Here is a 21,679-nt window from a genome sequence, read left to right as displayed (position 1 = left end):
CCTGCAGTCATAATGCAAACAAAAAACATAACTCTGATAATGTATGCACTGTCCTTGAAGTTGATTGGCGTCATCTGGTCCAACCCATGTGAGACTAGGCTCTAAGGAAAGCTGTCTCGGATGTGGACCCATCTACTTCAAGGACAGTGCATACATTATCAGAGTTATGTTTTTTGTTTGCATTATGACTGCAGGTATTGTGGTCTATGCAAACATGACTCCTTGGAAAAAAAGGTGTCAGTTTTGTTGTCAGATAAAAGGGTAAAAACCCAATTATCATATTTTGCTACTGGCAAAGGAGGTTCCAATGGTGTAAATGCTTACCCCGAGCTCTCATACTCTGATGGTGCATTGTCTTTGAGTTGTGCGCCTTTTGGCGTCATCTGGTCCAACCCATGTGAGACTAGGCTCTAAGGAAAGCTGTCTCGGGTGTGGACCAATCAACTTCAAGGACAGTGCATATATTATCAGAGTTGTGTTTTTTGTTTGCATTCCGACTGCAGGTATTGTGGTCTATGCAAACATGACTCCTTGTAAAAAAGGTGTCAGTTTTGTTGCCAGATAGAAGGGTAAAAAAACAATTATCATATTTTTTACTGGCAAGTGAGGATCCAATGGTACTTATTGAATCTGTTAACACTCTCCCTCTGCAATCTCGTTCACGTTATTAAATCACCTGTTGAGCGGCATATTAAAGGTCACGGAAATGAATGGGGCATCTATGAATGGATCGCCCTGTTGTTACCCATCACCAACACTCCGCTGTTCACGATAATTTCGAGCACCATACGCGAGCCGGGCAGCAGTGAATTCTAAAGAATTACGCGGCACTGGGCTGCAGGATTATGCCGACGAGGGATGTAATTTTAGGGCGTACCCATCAAAACCAGAGCATGCAGCATTCTGCCTGTCTTTTGGAAAAGCAAAAAAAAGACACCTAAAAAATACATTTATAAACTCACAGATGCCACACCTTCCGATGCTTGGGTGGAACAATTTTGTGAGGACACGGTTTATAGCTCCATTTCCCACGCACTTCGCAGACATAATAGGCCGTTGGTGAAAATAAGCCCACGACAAGATATTGATGCAACATTTGCGTGGCTGCTCATTCCTGACAGTGAAAAATGACTCTGCCAGCGGAGACTTAACTCTTCATCGCGCAAGTCACGAAAATATTCGGATTCTAATTGGCGTCCGCAATACAAATAAAAAACGTTTTGGCTCGGTGATGGATTCATGACAATCAATGTCCGTTTGAGTAGTTTTGTTTGGGAAGCGCCACGAGTGGATCACTGTGCAAGGCCACCACTCAAAGGTGTAAAAAAAAGAAGTGTTACGTGCGCTCGACTTGGGTCCATCATCCCTTAACGGTCGATAAAATAACATGTGGGCTGTTTACCATTGGCTCAGGGTTATAAACAGGAAGTCAGCGCTGACTCATTGCCCAGATGAGTAGGATATGACTTTTAAAATGTTTTCTCGATACAAAACAAAAGTTACACACCGTCGCCGATTGCCAAATTAATATTCAGCTAAAAATGAAATGTTCCGAAAGGGATGGATAAAATAAATCATTGTGCACACACACGCAATAAAACAAGCGTGGGTGGGCTTTAAATACGTAATTTTCTCCACCGTTTAATTTCACATTATTCTTGTGATTGGCCTCAAACAACATCAGACTAACTTGCCAGGGTGATTATTAATGCAATTTAAATGGTCAGACAGAGCTGTCTGTTGTGAATAACAATCACGAGCTTGGCAGCAACAACCCTAGCAGGGCAAAAAAACCAACAGCTATTTTTTTTTATATCTGGGCATAACTGAAACACCATTAATACAAAAGAAATCAATGGCTTGCTAAATTGTTATTAAAAAAATACTTTTCTTTAATCCGCAAACAGGTAAATGCTTTGGTATAATAAATCATCATGTTCATACATCCTGTGTATGCATTTTGTACGGAAGGTTTGCGTTGTTTTTCTTATCGTTAATCACCATCACCTGTAGTTTAGCCGTAAGCTTTTTGAGCAGTAAACGGGGGCCAATGATCTCTCAAGCTCCGGGAAGTAAGGTCCCCCCCTCTCTCTCTTACCCACCTGTCAGCTACCCAAGTTAATTTTGCCGAATCAGGTGAGAAAGTCGACAGACGAACAAAGCCTCGGTCTGGGGGGGGGTCACCAATACGGAAAAAAGCAAAACCCAATAAAGTAAAGCAGTGAAAAAACACAAGTAGGGGGCTGTCACTCCTTGTCCTCCTCCCGCCTTATCACTCGCGGCGTACTACTGGACATCTGTAAAAAAGAGCTTTAAACCTCATCGGATTCCTCCAGTATAAATAAATATACTGATGTTATATTCTGTACGGATTCTCCAATTAAGCGACTGCAATAAATAATTACACTCGCAGCGCGTGCATTCATTCACGCAAGATGTGATTATTTTAGACGCGGAGAGTAAAGAAATAACAACTCGTGTAGCCCTGCCGACAATCTGTGAACCCCGCGCCCTCCCACGTCCACTTGGGGCCCACACTAATAGCTGCACTCACGTGAGCACGTGAGCGCGGCGAGACACAAGAGACCATGGAGCTTCCCTTGGTCCATCGGCTCCCGGAGAAGGAGCTGTGCACCATGTAGGACCTCGGGCTACACGCGCCGGGTCATATCGCTGTCGTCGTGTTCAGCATGAGCCCGACACTGGATAAATGTGCGACTGCGGTGGGCAGCATACGAGGAGGTGGCTATTTCATGGTGATGCTGACACAGATAAAACTGAACGGCATTTATTTTGTTTTTGAAGATGTAAATATTGAGTTAATCATTATTTTTATTATCAAGTGGTAATTAATAGGCTTATGTTGTAATAACATAGAATTGTAACGCAAGTGTATATTGTCTTCCTTCACCTATGTTAAGTATGTCGGACATGCCCGCTTCACCGGGGAAGGCTGCCCCCCCCCCCCCCCCCCCGAATAAGTCCGGCTTCAAGGAGGTTTTACGATAATTAAAACTGAACAAAAAGCAACAAACAGCTCAGCTGCAACTGGACACCACAAAGTTGACGCCAGCAGCTGATGATTCTGAACTCATTCAGCACGCTTCGATGCGGCTGTGACCTTGAGAGAGTTGACCCCCTACGGCTGGAGGGCTTTTGGAAGAGCTCTGGAAAGCCTCAACACGCCGCCGCAGATCCACGGTGATGAATGCAACGCACCCAGTGTAACTACATCTGTGCGGAAGTCAATCAGCCCCCACTCTAACCCAAATATATTGCACCCAGACGCAAAGCCAAGACAACAATTCATCACGCTCTGATGATGGAGCACATCGTGCATAAGGCCGGCCATTCCGCTCAACTAATTAACGCAGGGGGGCCGCCTGCTATACCACAGCGCTCCACCGTAGCAAATACATCGTTAATGCCATCCCGTAGGCCCGGTGGACCCTAAATCGACCAATCATATGATAAGGCACCGATTCGTTGGTTAGAATTATTTTTATGTTGATGTCCCAATTTCCTGGAATACCGTCGTTTAAAAAAGGGTCGTTGGTAACTGTGCCATCTAAATCGCAGCCTGATGCTAAGCTGTCGATTCTTTATAACTTCACTTGCAATTGCATTTGACATATATCCTCGTCTGCGCTACATATTCGCATGATACTCACCCTATTCTGTTTAATGTTTCTTTAACTTAATTGAATTTGTACAATGATCAGCCGAAAAATAATCTGCCCAAGGGCGACAGGGAATCATTATTGAACAGTGATTTGTGGGATATGCTCGATGATATCCCATGTGCCACGGTTGTTTTTGCTCCGATTTATTATTGATATAGTGCTGTACTTTCTTTTGGCGTCTCGGGTCACTCATGCAATGGAGATTAACCCGGTCCTCTTGAATTCTCGCCTGGGTTAAACAATTATACTTGATACTCTTTGGTTCTTTCGGTAAAGTCACGTAGAAAGAAAATTTATATAATTATTTTTTTCTACGTCAGCAGTTCTCCTGCTGTGTTTGTTTCACCTGATGACGGTTGCTTGTGTTGCGATCGAAACGTCGTGATCTATTAATTTTCTATCCACGTGAGTTTACCGAAAGAACCAAAGAGTATTGATCCCTGCAGTCACGAAAGCTTCCAATCAAAATTATACTTGACTTGATACGTATAAGTTACAGCCTTCAGCATGGCCGACTAATATTCCATAAACGGTAACGGAGGTGATATTTTGATGGTTTGGGCGAGTGTTCAGAAGAGACAAAGGAAGATGCATTTAAAAAGACAACGGAGATTAAAGTATCTCACAAATGCACAGAGATCCATGGACCCACACAGAGGTCTCACATTCTTGCGTATGGCAAGATGATCTGGAGATAATTGGCAATGTGAAGGTAAGCTAGCCACGAGGTGGGCTTCAGGAGAGAGTTGGGTGTAGTTCTCTACTCCTCCACTGAAGGAGTGCAGACTACGGTGGCTAACGATGTAGTCAATCGTTTGGCTTGCATGGCCACCGTCGCGCTACTGTGGGCCTGTCTTTAATATGCCATTAATGAAGATGTGCCCGTCGGTCTGCTGATGTTCGGATGCTGATGACCAGTGCCTTCAAGGAATGTCAAAGCCAGGAGGTTTCGAATGAGGCGTTTGTTCTGGAAGCCTGCGATGTTCGACGGCGTTCTTCTGTTTGAAAGCATTCTTCCGGATCGGTCAGATTCTAGGTGACGTCGGCACGCTCCCAAAAGCGGGATCGGAACTTGAGTGTGGCGGCGAGACTCAAACAGAGACCCAGGGACTAGAAGGTCTGTGGAGATGCCACCGGTGAAGGGCACAAGGAGTAGTGGGAGACCGAGGGTGAGATGGAAGGATACGGTGGCACAAGATACAAGGACGGGCGACGCAACTGGAGAAATGGCACAGAAATAAAGCGCACGCGGAAGAAAAAAAAAAGATGAAGAGCCACCAAAGGCAGGCAATAATGGGGACTCTCTTGGCTGGCAAGAAATAAATAAGAAGTTTTAAACACGCAGTTTGCACCATATTTATTCTGTTAAAAGGCATGTGTTGAGCACACAGCTTTGGCTATGAGCAATAAAGCCCCCTGCCTGACGACGAGCTGTGGGCAATCGTTAAATATTGAACGTGTTGGCTACATGAAGGCGCCTAAAGGATGGCATCTGCCTACGAGCGGGATGTCAAAACCGTGACGGCACGCAGCCAGCGAGGCGCGGCGCACGCCGCGCACACACACATACACACAATAAATAGTTAATAGCGGTGGACGCTGAGTAACGAGCAATTGCGTGCATAGTGCCAGCCACTACGGTATTGCCCACCGATGCCAGGGCCGCGTCAGTGCATCTCCGTACGTGCGGGACAAACGGACTTCCTTTGTTTGCCTTGATGGCACTACACCTTAACGGTATGTACGGTTTCAACGAGCGCTCCAGTGGGGCATTCTGGCTAACCCATCGATTAAATCACCTTTCATTCTGTGTACCGAATCCAGAGGTCGGCGGTTCGATCTCCCGAACTTCCACGCAACCATCGGGGGGAGGGAGAGACTCACAAACTCCAAATATACATCCAGCGTCAGGTTCGAGATTCAACCCACGACCTCCTACTTACCAGGAGAGGTAGTCAACATCTCGCCACCGAGTCAAAGAGGCGAAAGTTTGGCGTGTGGCGGTGCAAGCGGTGTCAACCGTCGCTCACCTTCCAGCCGCACGACGAGCGGCACCGTGAGGTTGAGCTCGCGGCACGCACGCGTGATCCCGTTGGCGATGATGGCGCAGTTCACGATGCCCCCGAAGATGTTCACCAGGATCGCCTTCACCTGTAAGGAAGGGGAGGAGGTTGTTAAGCATGGACAATGACCGCGAGAGGGGAACCGAAACCACCGGGCGTGGTGAGGGCCGCGATGGAATCTGTCGCGCGACGAGAGGTCAAAGTCGCTGACCGTGAATTGAGACCCAGACCACCGGAGCTATGAGATTAGGAGCCAGCGGAGGACTGGTTTTAGTCAACCGGACAAAGAGGACGACGATATGAAAAATAAACAAAAATTCTATAGGTATTTTCTCCGACTCGATCAAGACGAAACCCTCCTATCGTACGGCAGGACGTGAAAGCAACGCTTTTGAAACTTGGTTTATAGTTGAATTCTTAAATTGTTGCAACCAGTCCGAGGAGGCATCAGCAGACGCAGCGACGCCGCCAAGATGTCGCGCTCGTCGGCGACGCGTCGTTTGATGGGTTGTGGGTTGGACTTCACCACAAACTCAACTAAAAATGTATCACAGAATTAGAACGAATGTTGCGTTCTATTCGTATTACAGACATTGAGCTTTGAGGTCCACATCTTCAAGTTCACCACCGGGGTAAATTTGAGGTCAGTGGAGCGATAATGTCTGCATGCGAGCAAGGGCTAAATACATTTGACAGATGGAACAGGCTGCACTGTGGTTACAGTGCGTCTAGCAATCAGGAATTTGGAGTTCGACTCCTGGTAAGAGGTGGACACACGGTCAGTCCAATGAGAACTACATTGAGAGAATAAATTATCGCATAGGTTCATTAACCCTGCCATAAGAATGTGGAATTTAAACCAATGGCTTAGAATTCCAGCGCTGCCCCACTTTCTTAAGTGTGATACACACTTTGACGTTTTGGCTATGTCATAATAAAGGATTACGTAATAACATGCATAAAAAAATATTCATATCTATAGAGACCTTAACAAATATAACCTCTAGATCATTTCCGAAACACATGCCGAATATATATAATCATTTTAACACGTAGGCTTTCGCGACCAATGTTATTCATAATCAACGTTTTTGGGTTTAGATCGCGTTATTTATAAATGTGTCGTAACCCTCCACCACCCGACACGGCCAATCAGTAAAAAAGTGTCACGTTGACAAAGACAAATAGTTCACTGCTTTAGCCCACCAGTATGTTGAAGCCACAACATTTACAATTTGAGTACGACGTTTCGCTGGTAATTGCATCCAGCATCATCGGGCAATTCGCCAGAATGGCAAAACGTCGTACTCAAATTGTAAATGTTGTGGCTTCAACACACCGGTGGGCTAAAGCAGTGAACTATTTGTCTTTGTCAACGTGACACTTTTTTACTGATTGGCCGTGTCGGGTGGTGGAGGGTTACGACACATTTATAAATAACGCGATCTAAACCCAAAAACGTTGATTATGAATATATAATCATCATCATCCTCGGCAAGTCCACTGTTGGATGAAAGCCTCTCCAATATGATTAGCACGGTTGGCGACGTATGGTGTGAAAAAGTTCAACATACATACAATTCATCACAATCCTGGGTGATATAATAGGGAACATACTTTTATATATTTATATGCACACACACACAAACACACTTACCATAACAAATACACTGGCACACGCATACATATATTAGAACTATCTACCTTGACAGACAAGCAGACAAACTACAGGACAGGATAGATAATCCAGACAACAGACTGAGGAGCCGTAATGAGACGGTGAAATCCACACGGGTACAGCACTAGCCAAAGTGACAGGCAGGCACATAGGCAGGCACACAGGCACCTATACAGAATTTCTAACTACAACAGGCCAATAGTTTTGATGCCCACTCAAATTCGGTGCTTCTGCGAGGTTCTTCAAGCCAGAGGTCGCAACCGGGTACCCGATACCCGTACCCTACCCGATACCCGGCTACCCGTACCCGGCCGGGTACGGGTACCCATTTGCGACCCTGGTGCGGCCGGGTACGGGTAGGCCGTGAGTCACTGGTGAGTAACCGTTTGTCACTCATTTCCCAACGTCTTGTCTCTTCTCACAATTAAAGTTCCTAGAATCAACCCACCCGCGCCTGCAACATGGCTTCATCCCAGAGGTCGCAATCGGGTACCCGTACCCATACTCTACCCGATACCCGGCCGGGTACGGGTAGGGTACGGGTACCCGTTTGCGACCCTGGTGCGGCCGGGTACGGGTAAGGAATCAAAACCCGTTTGCGACCTCTGCTTCAAGACGAGCCAGTGGATCGTTCGGAGAGTATGTATGTAGAACTTCTTTCACACTATACATAGCCAACTGTGCTAATCGGAGGTGCACGGAGAAGGATAACAAATTAAAACACAAAAAGCAGTTCTCAAGAAACACGTTTTCAATCTTGATTTGAAAGTGCAGAGCTCCAGTGGCTTCCTAATATGGGAAGTTAGAGCGTTCCAGACGGCCGCAGAAGCGCATCTGAATTCGCGCGATGCGGTGACCGTCTTTGTTTGATGGTTAGCCAAAAGCCGCTGCTGCGAAGATGAGCAGAGTTCGCGTGAAGGGTTTATGTTCCTTGACGAGATCAGCAGGGTAATCGTGGTTCATTTGTGGCAAGCTCTTTGTGTGTAATGAGTGCGACCTTCGTAACGTGCGGTGAACAAAACGTAGTCGTCGTGGGGAGTTATCCTACTTGGGGGTGTGGCTGCTGAATGCTCCGAGAGAGAAGGATATTTATCTTGTTAATCACCTGCTCGACCACCACGGTCTAACAGCACATGTTCATCAATAGTGTCGACAGCTAGCTCGCGCGGGGAAACAAAGCGGGCAAAGTTAACCGTCACCGGGAGAGAAAAAAAAACCCGATGCACAAAGTCTCATGCACCAAGGGCTCCGAGCTTATGAGAAGTCACACACCATAACTAATTGTGGCCACGCTCAGTGGTTCATAACATTTGTCCCGCCACATACCACCCATGGGAGCCGTCCAACTGCCCTCATACTCCTCCCAGACCCCATCAGCTCATCAAACATTCCCACATTTTAATTACACGTACATGTGACGACGCATAAGACGTGTGTGTAGTTGATACTCAATGTTGACAAACACTTGAAATGTGCAATGTGTTTACTTTAATAGCGCTTTCAGCGGCGCCCTCGTGCACACACGCAGCGCAGCGATGCTAAGTGGATCCTATGTGACCATACCCCCCCAGGTGCCCATTTCATTATACCGCCGGATGGAGAGAGGAGGGACAATTTAGAGAAACGTGCACCGTTGTTTCCACCGCCTTGGCAGGAAGATCGAACCGACGACCTCCGCATTTGCGAGTCCAGCGGGATAACCCCGCACTCTCCGATCAGCATGATTGGCTACGTACAGTGCGAAAGAAGCTCAACGTAAAAACATACGCAAACATTGCGTCACGGCAGCAGCATGAAGCATCACTTGACGACGCGCACGCAAGGCTACTTTGGCGACGGGTGGGCCATAGGTTGTACTGGCACGATATACGTCCCCCGTCCTCCGCCCCACCCCAATGAAAATTCACGGAGGGCGAACGTTGCCGAGTCGTTGTGTGGTGCCCTTTCCAGACACCGACTTCGGCACCGCGTACGCGGCAGCTGGGTTCGCCGTGGGTCACAAGAATCCCCCCGCCTCTGTCTGTGCCCCCCCACCTCCCCACGGTGAGCCGAGCCGCTCGGCTGTCTACCTCCTCTTTCGCTGGAGGCACCGCCGAGCGCGGATTCAGAGGAAACGTTCGGCACCCCTTCAGTCGCTCGTGACGAGTCCGGGAAACCGCGCTCGCTCGTTTCATACAGGAGGAGTGAGAGGGGGAGACAGGTGGGGGGGAGAAGATAAGAAGGGAGGATGGAGAGGGGGAGGGGGGAGGAGGACAGCGGAGGGTGGAGGAGGAAGAATGGAGGATTGTACAATTTGAAGTAACTCGATGGGATGGGAATAGGGCAGCGGAAGATCAAGAAGCAGCACAAAAGAAAAAGGAACTGACTCTGAGGAAATGACCCCGTCACTTTAAAAAGGTGAAAACCGTTTAATGATCATTTTAGTTGGAAACAAAATAGGTAAAAACGTGGTAATTGGCTCAGTGCGAGAATCACACGTAATTATTTTAAACGTGGGGGAGAAGGTTTTTTTTTTTTCACAACTGCAGATTTGTAATCAACTAATTGGGTTTTATTTATGTTTTACTCAACACCAGAGGCTCACAAGTTAAGGAACGTTCGCGACAAGAACCAAATATGTTTTACACCTTTCTAAAGCGTGTTGTTTAGCACTGGGGAAATCTGTCAAAAAATTTACTCCGTTAAAAAAATAATTAATTTGCAGGTAAAATTAATAAGCTTAAAAATAACATTCAAAACTTCTCCTAGAAGAAGTTACCACAATAACTCAACTCGAACTGGAAAATCTACGGACCACTCGAATAGCTGACATGTATCAAATGTTGCTTCGATTGGTCAATTGGTCCAATGCATGGAGATTATTGTTGAGCTGAAGACGCACGTGTAATGCGTCTATAAAGAATTGAGCGAGGACTGATGATGTCATGGTCGTCACCATGTATCGTCACCGTGCACGGCCAGGGCAGTGCCATGTGGAGGGCGGATGGGCCGGCATCAGCTGCCGATTAACCGATCAAAAAGGATCTAATCGTATCAATCGGCACTAGATTCAAAGACAAAAAACATGTCCATCCAGCGACCAAGGAAAGGCGAATGGATGTGGAGAGGGGAAGATTAAGAAAACGAATTGGGCGGCGGGACGTATGTATATCTGTATGTTGAACTTCTTTCGCACCATACCGTGCTAATCAAAGGTGGGGGAAGGACAACATCTAAACGCAAAAAGCAGTTCCAAATAAATTAGTTGTCAATACAGATGTAAAAGTGCATAGCTCCGGTGAGCTTCCTGATATCGGAAGGAAGAGCGTTCCAAATGACCGCAGAAGCGCATCTTAAAGAGCGCGATAGGGCGACTAGTCTTTATTCGATGGCCAGCCAAAAATGAGAACGATCCGGTCAAGAGGCAGTGGACAAAACCAGCACAGCAACAGTGCAGAGTCCGAAGGACTCAACACGGAGATGAATTACACTTGCCACCACAAAGTAAAGCATTTCCCCACCTGCACATTAATAACAGTAAGCTTATTACTTTCACAAGACGTGCTATCGCCATGATAATTGCCATTCCATTCGCCACCTGGACATTTCTTTGCGATAGATAAAGGGCCAGCAGGCATGTGACAGACATCGGAGGAGGGAGGGGTTGACCAACGTAGGATATTCTTTTGCCGGATGATGATGCACAATGTGTTGCATTGGTTTGTTTTTGAAATATTTCTGTTGAAAAGATAATTGTATTTAACACGTGTCTCACAACATTATGGTGAGATTCAATCGGAAGGTTACATGTTCAAATCTAGGTACCGGGGTTGCCTTTAGACCATCATCCTTCCGAGGTCAAAACATGAGTGCTACTTTGCCGGAAGTCAGCAATATATGTACGTTGAACTTCTTGTGCAGCCGTACAGAGCCAACCGTGCTCATTGGAGGTGTAGGGGAAGGACAACTAAACACAAAAATCACTTCTAAAGCAACGAGTTTTCAATCTAGATATGAAAGTGCATAGCTCCAGTGGCTTCCTAATATCGTCAGGAAGTACTTTCCAGACGGCCGCAGAAGCGCATCTGAAAGGGCGCGACGCGGTTGGCCGTCATTGTTCGATGGCTAGCCAAAAGCAGCGGCTGTGAGAATGACCGGAGTTCGCGCGATGATGGTTCATGCTCCTTGGCGACATCAGAAAGTTGTGGTTCATTTGTGTCAAGCACTTGTGTGTAACGAGTGCGACCCCATAACAACGTATTCGTTTGGCAATGGTTGCGCTTCGGGGAGACTGAGCTCCGACGTATGAACGGGGGGATTTACACCACTGGTCCAGGGTCACCTTCAGAGATGGGACCCAACAAAGCTGCCATTTAAGACGAAACTTTGTGACGTGACCCCCTTGAGCAAAGGAGATGTGTCAATGCCCCCCCCCCCCCCCCCCCCCCGCCTGGTTTTACACAACGGCAATGTATGTGAGTAATTAAGGAGAGTAATGTTGGAAAGAACGTGCCAGTCCACATTTTCCAGTCTGTCCGCGTTGAGTGCAGGCCAATGGATTTCAAATAAACTTTAGGAGGCAGCTATCGATAATTTCAACTCGTGGTGTAGGGCGGAGCTATCAAGAGCGTTTTGAAAAACGCCGACCAGATTTGCTTTGCTCGGCTAAAATGTCTCCGCGAACAGTGCCGATGGCTGCATGTGCAGGGTGGGGGACGTCAATTCAAAGGAACATTTAAAAAACGGTCCTTGACATGCATTTTTGCATCAAGGCCACACGAACTAAAATGCAATCTACAGGGTGGTCCAGATGTCATGTGATCCCCCCCCCCCACCCATTTGATTCTCTAAAACTTTAGATTTTTTTAAAGTAAGGTTTATTTCAAACAAAAATCAATATGCAAATGAATTTTCTTTTCAGTGGGGGGTCACAAGACATCTGGATCGCCCTGTACAGCTGTTTAGCAGCTGTACTGCCCCCCCCCACCACCCTACCAAAGATGCATCACAATACTTTGCCGATTGGTCACCAAGTCTATACCATCAACATAATTAGTTAACACCACATTTCAGCCCCTTGTAGGCCATGCTGGATGTAGGCCACGCCACACACGTTTTTGGTTACGGGGGTTGTTTGAATCCCCCTTTAACATACTGGCCACAGGGCAGGACGATGAAGGAGGGTACTGCCCAGGGATGGTTCGGATGCCAAGCGCCACTGATGTTGGCCGTGGCCAGGAACAGAACTCGGGTGGGCCGGGTTCATCGTGCGATGCGCTAACCCGCCGCGCCACCGCTCCTCCGCAAACGGTGACACGGGCGAAGGCGAAATTGGGACTCAATTTCGTTTGATAGGAAGGCGATATTCGCGAGGATGAACGAAAGCCGGAAAACAGGACGGGTCAGGATTCATGTTTAAAAGCGGCTCTCCTCATTTGATTAAATACGGGAAAGACCCCCAACCCCCGGAACCGAAATATACATTTCGGTTCGGACCAATTTCCAAGTGATCGGGGCAGCAGAGCCGGAGGCCCGCTCTGCGCTAACCTAGGAAGAAGGCGCTTGGCACAAGCGAGATTTTTCCAAAAACTGACATCCCGCCGCGATTGCGTTACAGCTCAGTAGTTCGGAGCGTCGTCGCGCAAAATTGTATTAATGAACGAGTTAAAAAAACACCACACACCTGGCCAGGCCTCTCTCTCCCCATTGTTACAAGGTGCATTTTTCAAACGTGACATTGCAATGCTTGTAATTAATGGAGTTTAATTTAATTTTAAGTAATTTGCCAAACAGATGGTCATTCTGAAGTGATTCACTCACACGTGTCCAGGATTTAGCGCAGCAACAGCTTTGGCGTTCTCAAGTTATCAAGGACCGTTTTTCTCCGAAAGTCCACACATGCTTCTGTCATCGTACACAAAGTAGATTCATCGATACGTCGGCTTCAAGTCTATAAATGTAATAGTTGTTTCGTTGTTATTACATTGCTATACAAACTTAAGGTAAAAGATGCACGAGACTTGAATCTATTCTTCTTCCTCGTCTTTTTTCCCCCCAGTACGAAGGTCTGCCAAGTGAGATGTTCAGCGTCACGCTGTAAAACGCCTTACAAATTCTGACGTGTGGGTATCGCACACGCACGCAATGAGACTACACCCTATAAAAATCTGATGCCAATCTGGTTGATATTCCCTTTCAGCTATTGATGGGGAGGAGTGGGGAAATCGGACAGGCAGGAGGAAGGAGAGAGAAAAACAACTTTTTGGAGGGGGTAAATTACATCGTTTGAACCATTAACGGATAAAGTCATGTAACACTGGCAGCCGGCGTGTGCCTTAAGTTAAAACGCAATCCCAAATGGCGCAGACGGCATACCGCTGCGTTTAATGTTGTGCGGGATCCGTGCACGGGCTGGGACGCAGGGAATAATAAATTCTGCGCTTCCATGTTATCAGCGGTGGGCCACGCACCGTAGATCAGAACAGCAGGTGTCTGCGGAAGATTAGAATGAACCAGCATTCGCGGGGCCTCGTTGTCAGTGGCTATGAGAGCCCTAATCTAATTGGAGCAATTCCAGGCCCTAACCTTTTACATCCGAGCCAGGCAGACGGCACTCGTGGACCCCCCCCTCTCCTTGGAAGCGTTCGCCGCACACGTGCGGTTCCCGATAGCCACTCGGCATGTCCACCGTGGCAGCTGCTCCTCGCTTGCAATAACGGGGAAGGGTGGGGGGGCAACGCCTGCGCCAAAGGTTCGGTCGTTTTTACTTTGGTGAATTTGGTGGATTTTAGGGCGCTCGGGGAAAAAATAAACTTCTCCGTTGTTACAAAAATAGTCGCCCGGTAGTGTAACTTGTGCCAGGAGGGTGACAATGAAGCCGGAAAAAATGAAAGCAAATTGCAAAATACGAAAATGGATAATGATTTACCAAGGGTTTAACAGGAGTAATAATAATGACGATGATAAAAGCATTGCGATAATGTAACGGTATATTTTGTTAAATGTTTGAAAACACACGGTGGATGGAGGCGGCGGTGCAGTGGTTCGTGCACGGCGCAATGACCCAAGAGGTTCTTGAACGACAGCCGACAAACCGTGAACGGTTTTCAGAATCGGTGAGGGTTTCAAAAAGTCAGGAAGCAGTCACCGATGTCCAGTGGAATGCGAGCCGTGAACGCGCCGGCTACCGTACGCGCAAACCTACAAAACGGCAAGGCGGCCTCAGTTCATTTGCCCTCGTTCCTCTGTTAAATGGTAAAGGTGCAAGCCCTGCGAATCGCTCGATTGCTTGTTGCTGCTATTTTTTGTTATTTTACCAGGTAAGGCCCACTGAGCTATACAGCTCTTTATCAGAAGCGGAGTGGGCAGAGGGACTCTTATTTTTTAAATTGCCCCATTATTTTAACAGCCACGCCAGGAGATCCAACAGGTGACCTCTGTGCGCCAACCATTGTGCCATGGCAGTGTCCCTATTCTCGTATGTGTGCTACCAATATTTATCGGAAGCTAAACCATTTTTATTTTACCAGATAAGGCCCAGCGAGCAATTTAGCTATTTTTCAGAAGCAACCTGGCGATCACAAATGATAGCTCAATGAAGTGACGTATCACGCGGAAATGTTTAACAGCCAAATACTCTGAACGCATGTCTTGATTCTAAATGTGGAAGGAAAAACACGGGGAGAGAACAAGCAAACTACAAATATACAGCAGCCGTCAGGGTCAGAATCAAACCCACGACCTCCTGCATACCAGGCAATTGACTAACTGTGGTGAAACGGTTTATTCTACTCGGCGAATAAAGGTGGGAGGGGATTTCAGAAACTTGTCCCATTGTTCCTGATTTGCCATGCTGGGAGATGGAACCGGTGAATTCCGGATTGCAAGTCCACCTCAAATTGTCTAAAAATGAGTATAGGATCCAACCTATCCTGCCCTGAAATTACTTGTGCCCAAAACAAATGCATCCTCTATGCACGCGTTCGCTGACGTTTCGAACGAGCGCTTTGGGTTTGCAGTGTGCGTCATACGGCTTGTGCGCTGGTCTTATCTGCGCAACGTGAGTTTTGTGTTATGCTTTTCGTTTCATTCTTCGCTTTGTCCGACTGCGCCGTGTGTATGCTTGCCCTGTACACCATCTTGAGATTCTCGTGTATTTAGACGCGGGGTGGCGAAGGGTTGCCTCGTGTTCATGCGGATCGCTGGGGTTGTTTGGCCATACTTCACCATGCTGGTCACTGTGGGTTTTGTGAAGATAATGCGCTATGCAATATTACCCATTACTGTTACCTAATTTTTTGGGTTAATGACCTTGTACCACTGATCTGCAGATTCAAAATGGCCCAAGAAATATTCAGATGCAATTATAGGTTTAGGGGGATAATGTCATATACTGGCACCATGCAAAAATATTGTGTACGTGATCACGCAGAACGGTCCTATGTGTGTACATACAAATTTACAGCTATAACAATACCGTGAAACTGCATTTGGAGAACCGTAGCCACTGTTGCCTGGGAATTTAACTCCACAAAATGTAAAACCATCTACGGCGCATTATACACCCGCATTCAAATACGTGTTGTGAGAAAATTGCCCAATATTGCACACTACTTTTCTGCATATTGTACGTAACGCAATAATATTCAGAAAGTAATGGGATCCGGGACGCGAGAGCCGTGTCTCTGAAATTGTCGAGCGTTATTCCGTCAGAGGCTGAATTTCAATTTAAATGTGTTCACCACACCCTCGCTTGCCTCCTCCGCCACCACCATCCTCCCAACTCCCTGTCTTGCCCCCCCCTCCCCCCCCCCCCCCGTTCAATGCTACCCTTGAAAGACACCCAGCTAACGGAGGCGATAATGGAACTTTTCTGCCAAGGCCACACTAATGGGCTTGGCAGGTTCTACACACCGTAATAAGATCATACATGGCCCGGCAGAATCAATCACGAGCCCAAGCAGTTGGGAGGCTCTCTCTCTCTCTCGCTGGCTCGTTTTCTCGCTCTCCCCACATGGATATATTTTGGTCCCTTCGCCGTAGCGCTCTTGGATGTTGCACGCTCATTGAGCAGAGAGTAAATGAGAATAGGAAAAAAATAAAAGCAACAAATGATTGATGAAATACGCGCTAATGATGCACCGTGGATTCCCTGCAACCCTAAGTGAAACTTAATTCACAAAGTAAGAATGGTTGTATTTTTTTTCATTGTTGTTATTATGATAATTATTCAAAAGAGCTCGGAATTTGAAGGGAGGGGGACTGGACGTGCCATCGATTATAATTGGGGCAAAAAAATGACCACGTGTGACACCTGCTCTGCGTCTCCACTGCAAGGGGCTAACGCTAATTACCTCCAGCTGAACACTAATATCGAACGATTCGTTAGTTTTCAACGGTGGGTCGCTAAATAAAAAAAAAAACCTGATGCTTCAGATAATGGTGCAGTCACACATTCATTCTGTATTGTCACAAGTCCAGTCTTCTTGACGAGCTCAGAAAGTCAATGAAATGAAAAAGCCTCATGTGCATGCGTAATTGAATCTTTTTCCGTTGACTTTCTACGGAACCAAAATAACGACGACGACTACAGAGCTAAATCCACTTGTCTCTTTGCCCCCGCGGGATTATGTGGAGATTGCGACAGTGGGGGTGTGCGGGTGTCGTCAGGGCACAATATTTCACCCACTGGCAATCTGATGACGACTTTTACGAAATTCAGAACGCATTATGTTTTTTAACATTGCGGACGGAGTGTGTCACCTCTAACGCCTGCAGGGCTGATGTGAACATGTGACTGCGGCGTATATGAAAATCACGAATAAATGAGTCTTGCAAGTGCTGTTCGATGCACGTGTCGTCATGCATCGATGCGTCGTTACACCCCCCAAGTTGTTTGCATTCCCAATCCAAATGCTCCCACCCCCCCGCTCCCCCCCCCGATTTAAATGGGAAAAGATATTTCGACGTTCCTATTGTGATAATCGAGTGCACTAGCTAAAGCATGTCATATGTGTCATATGCACATTATCCACTCAATGCTAAACATGACAAATCATCTTTAATATTTGATGCGCCTCACACATGGAACAATAACGAGACTGCAACACATTCAGAAACTGTTCAAAGCCAATCAATCTTCGGTAGCAGTTGGTTTTTTTCCTCTCCAAGCTTTAACATTTAATAATGGTGGCACTACACATCAATTCATCCTTGAATGTCCATCACAACGCCACGATGTGTTCATCGAGTCGCGCGTGTAGAGTCAACGGTTTTAGTTTTTAGACGTTGGACCCAATAGGTTCAAGCACGTGACCCCTGCAACCACGGAGGAGCCGATAAGACATGGTGTTACAAACAAAAACACGATTCTAGAGTAGTCGTCACGATTCTATACTAGAGGAGAATCGTGACCACGAATAACAACGACTCATCCAGATTCCGGTGCGTAGGCGGAGGGATAGCTGCGTACGGTGCGAAATAAGTTCAATATACAAACATACATACAAAGAAGGAGATGTGGAAGGGGGGATTATCATCCTCCTATTAACCAATGTTTAGCGTTTTTCTTTCGTGTTAGTTAATTATTTTTTTGCGTCCGTCTCATTTAAATTATTTTTCATCGGTGCCTCTTTTTCACCGTACAATTAAGGTTAGGCGCTTATAACCATCACAATAAATGATCAAAAACAAGCCCCATCACTGTACTTTGCATTGCACAGTTTTTTGATGCACAGTATCTTTTTGCTCGGCTTTCTTTTGAAAAAGAGGCCATCTCCTTCATCATCATCATCAACAGCCTTGGTCTACCCACTGCTGGATGAAGGCTTCCCCACGCCACTGCAATCGCTCACTATCCTGCGTCGTAACGATCCGCCGAACGCCGACACACGGCTTGATTTCATCACCTCCACCTCGTCGGTAAACTGCTCACACCAAAGATATGGTTTCATTTCAGAATTGGAATATTAATTAATACTGGAGGAGAAATCCGTAGAGCTATGAAGCTCTTTTTCGCCGATGTGCAGCATGGGCGGGTCAAGAAGCTACAACAACAAACAATAAAAAACGATAGGAGTGCAAAATAGAGAAAAATGTCAGCAAATCACTAAATATGAATAAATAATACATGCCTGATTCATATAAGTCCAATTCACCAAGTAAAGCCAACTGATCTATTAGCTCTTTTTAAGAAGTGACCTGGCTTATCATGTGCAAATTTATTGCAGCCAAATAATCTAAATGCATGTTGATTCAAAATGTGGAGGAAAAAAACGGAGGACCCGGAGAAAAATCGACGCGACCACAGGGAGAACATGCAAACTTCTAACATACAGCATCAGGGTCGTGATCGAACCCACGACCTCCTCCATACCTGGCAGGGGAGATAACATCGCCACCGTGGCAAGATGTACTTGTATAAAATCTCAGTTGGTACGGCCGCTTGCTACTCCATTTCAAAGCTGACTTTCAAAAGTAAATCGTCCGTTATAATCGTTAAAATCTCAACGTAGAATAATCCATGCAATATTGATATTTGCGACAACGTAAAAATACGAATACAAACACATGACCACTTATTTATCTATCGCACTTGTTAACCCAGGAGAACCTTACGGAGTCACAAGACGATGTCAAAATCAAACGTCAGAACCATTTAGTGAGTGGACTGAGACCATCAAATCGCTACACTAGACCCCAGTTTTCATCACAGGTGGCTACCCGAATACAAGCGCAGGATGTTATCTGTGCTGGTGCTCCGAGCCCTGGGTCATGTAACCAACGTTGCTGAACGTGGATTGCTCCTTAACACGACTGGTGGTCAGGGCCGTCTATAGGTGGGGGGGGGGGGGGGTTGTGGCGTGGCCTGGGTCAACTGCCACTGCGTGGGCCGGCCCGACGCCTTCAAACTAAACCGGGGAAGTATTACGTCTGACACTGTGACGTTAAAGTGCGAGGGAGACCCCCAAAGCGTTGGGCCCGGGCAGTCGCCTCAATTCACCGTGTACCCTAGGGATGGCTCAGCCGGTGGTGCTGCTCAAGCGACTTTATTGCTGGGCCGTGTTGGGCTCACGACACGTGTTTTACTTACACGGCGATCTGACCCAAAGCTGCATTTACGAACCCATGACCTCTTCCTAAGATGACCTTAAAGGGTGCCAAAGGAAACGTAAGATGCGAGGAGGAATAGACCAAAATATACCGGTGGAATTAATCATTCTAATACTGTGCGATGGATATGAAAATGTGCATTGCATTCTCTCTGTGTGATGGCATTGCGTGTCCTGCAACAGGGCGGGGGGGGGGTCACGTGAATTACATTATAGACATTTTGCATGCGCCATGCAATTAGTGCACTTCCACCGTGAAATGCAATTTTGTGCAAGACAAAATGGACAATACCTGACTCTAATTGGCCACAAATTATGCAACGGCATGCAATTTTAAGTAATTACTGCTCTCTTTACAAGGCACACCCAGATGTAAAACCAGCCCTGGTAATTCACATTTACTCAGCCAGCAAACCACCCCGCGATTTTGGAGGAAGGCAGAGGAATGTAATTCAATTAAATAGCAAGGTAGTTTGGTAATTGCCGTGAACTACAAATCACTAACTGTTAGAAACAACTGGCCATTTTAGTTGCATTAAATTATGATTGTACAAGCTTAAATTAACGTGCAACATTCATTTATTCATTTCTCTGAAAAAATTTATATTTCAGCTTTTAATGCCTTTAACGTCCCGCATGTCTGTATTGTGAAAAAAACTGTCCAATTTTATTAGCACGAGGTCCTCAATTAGCACAATACGTTCCTTTCCACTAATACCCCCCCCCCCGCCCCAAAACAACAATCCTTTATAGGGGATCTTTAATGTACGCTTTTACACTGGCAGGCGGAAAAAGCTTAGGGTTACAAAGACACAATACCCTTGAAGCAGGTACAGGTGCAGCCCTACAATGGCTTGCTCACGCGACCGCTGGCGGAATGGGCCTCCCACGAGAGCAATGGTTCTTCTTAATCTGGGGGTGCACGCACCCCCTGGGGATGTGAGATGCCCTCTTTGGGGTTACGAGACATGGCCAGATTTCTTTAAATCATCGAAACACAAATTAAGCACGAGAACCAAAGGGCTTCAAGGCTGCAGTAAAGGTTAAGAATCACGGCACTAGAGGAGGCTCCAGTATGTGCTCAAGAGAACATTTTGCTACTCTTCCATGCTGGCCAGAAGTCTTGAAAACTATGGGGGGGGGGGTACCCGACACGTTTACCCCCCCTTCACAAACTAAACTAAAACGAAACCTTTTTATTTTGCCAGGTAAGGCCCACGGAGCTCTTAGCTCTTTTTCAGAAGCAACCTGACCACAAATGATGGCTCAACAAAGTGGATTATCGTCACGTGGAAACGCATAGCCGCCAAACACTCTGAACGCACATCGATTCTAAACGTGGAGGGAAAAACCGGAGGGCCCGGAGAAAAATCCACGAGACCACGGGGGAAAAATACACACTCCAAATATGCAGGTGTCAGGGTCTACATCAAATCCACGACCTCCTGTATACCAGGCGAGGTAGTTAACATCTCGCAACAGTGGTGTCCCACGACCTTTCCGATCGTCTAGGCCAACTGTCGTGCCCCCGTTTACCTTGTCGGGTAGACAGAGGCAGTGGCGGAGATTTAAGAAACTTGCACCGTCGCTATAACTGGCGTGCCAGGAGATCGAACTTGCAACCTCTGAATTTTGCAAGTCCACCGGTGTGAACCGTTACACCACAGCAGCATGCATTCGGACCACACATGATGCTAAAACGAGCTTTGTATAGCGTACACAACCTACAGCCAAGTAAGAAGGCTGTACACAAAGGTCAACAAAGAAGTCTTCTAAGGGGCTTCAACAACAGTGTCCAGGAATTGAACCCGACGCGCGTGGAATTCAGCAGACGTGCAATAAAACATTGCACACGCTCCTAAGACACATGAAAAACTAAGTCTTTAAAAAAAAAAATCAATGCCATCAAGACCTTTCCCATTCATAGCATGACCCACACCATTTTCTGTTCATCTTCTGGTTTGCTGACTGATGTGACGGCGGAGGGAAGGGATGACTCTCTTCGGCTGAAATTCTGGAGATGTCCATCCAGGCAGGGTCTCTGCCTGAATTATTCTATAAAGAGATATCTGCAGTGGCCCATAATGGAGCCTGTCGCTCGATAGGTGATACCCGCTGTCACACGCTTATGAGAGGGCATCACAAATATTGGACGACGCAGGCCCA

At 46.7% G+C, this 21,679-nt stretch overlaps 1 protein-coding gene across 1 annotated transcript in view; it reads right to left on the bottom strand.

Annotated features, from left to right (window-relative positions):
- The window catches only part of SUCLG2 (succinate-CoA ligase GDP-forming subunit beta), a 138,290-nt gene that overhangs the window by 45,596 nt on the left and 71,015 nt on the right, over positions 1-21,679 (bottom strand). The window contains exon 10 of the mRNA XM_061572672.1: positions 5,714-5,834. Coding sequence (XP_061428656.1) covers positions 5,714-5,834 — 121 coding nt within the window. The remainder of the gene's footprint in view (positions 1-5,713; positions 5,835-21,679) is intronic.

The sequence above is a fragment of the Lethenteron reissneri genome, chromosome 51 (assembly GCF_015708825.2).
Source record: "Lethenteron reissneri isolate LAM-NWPU_2019-01 chromosome 51, ASM1570882v1, whole genome shotgun sequence".
Taxonomy (NCBI): Eukaryota; Metazoa; Chordata; class Hyperoartia; order Petromyzontiformes; family Petromyzontidae; genus Lethenteron; species Lethenteron reissneri.
The sequence above is the reverse complement of the archived record's forward strand: the minus strand, read 5'-3'. Positions and strand labels throughout refer to the sequence as shown.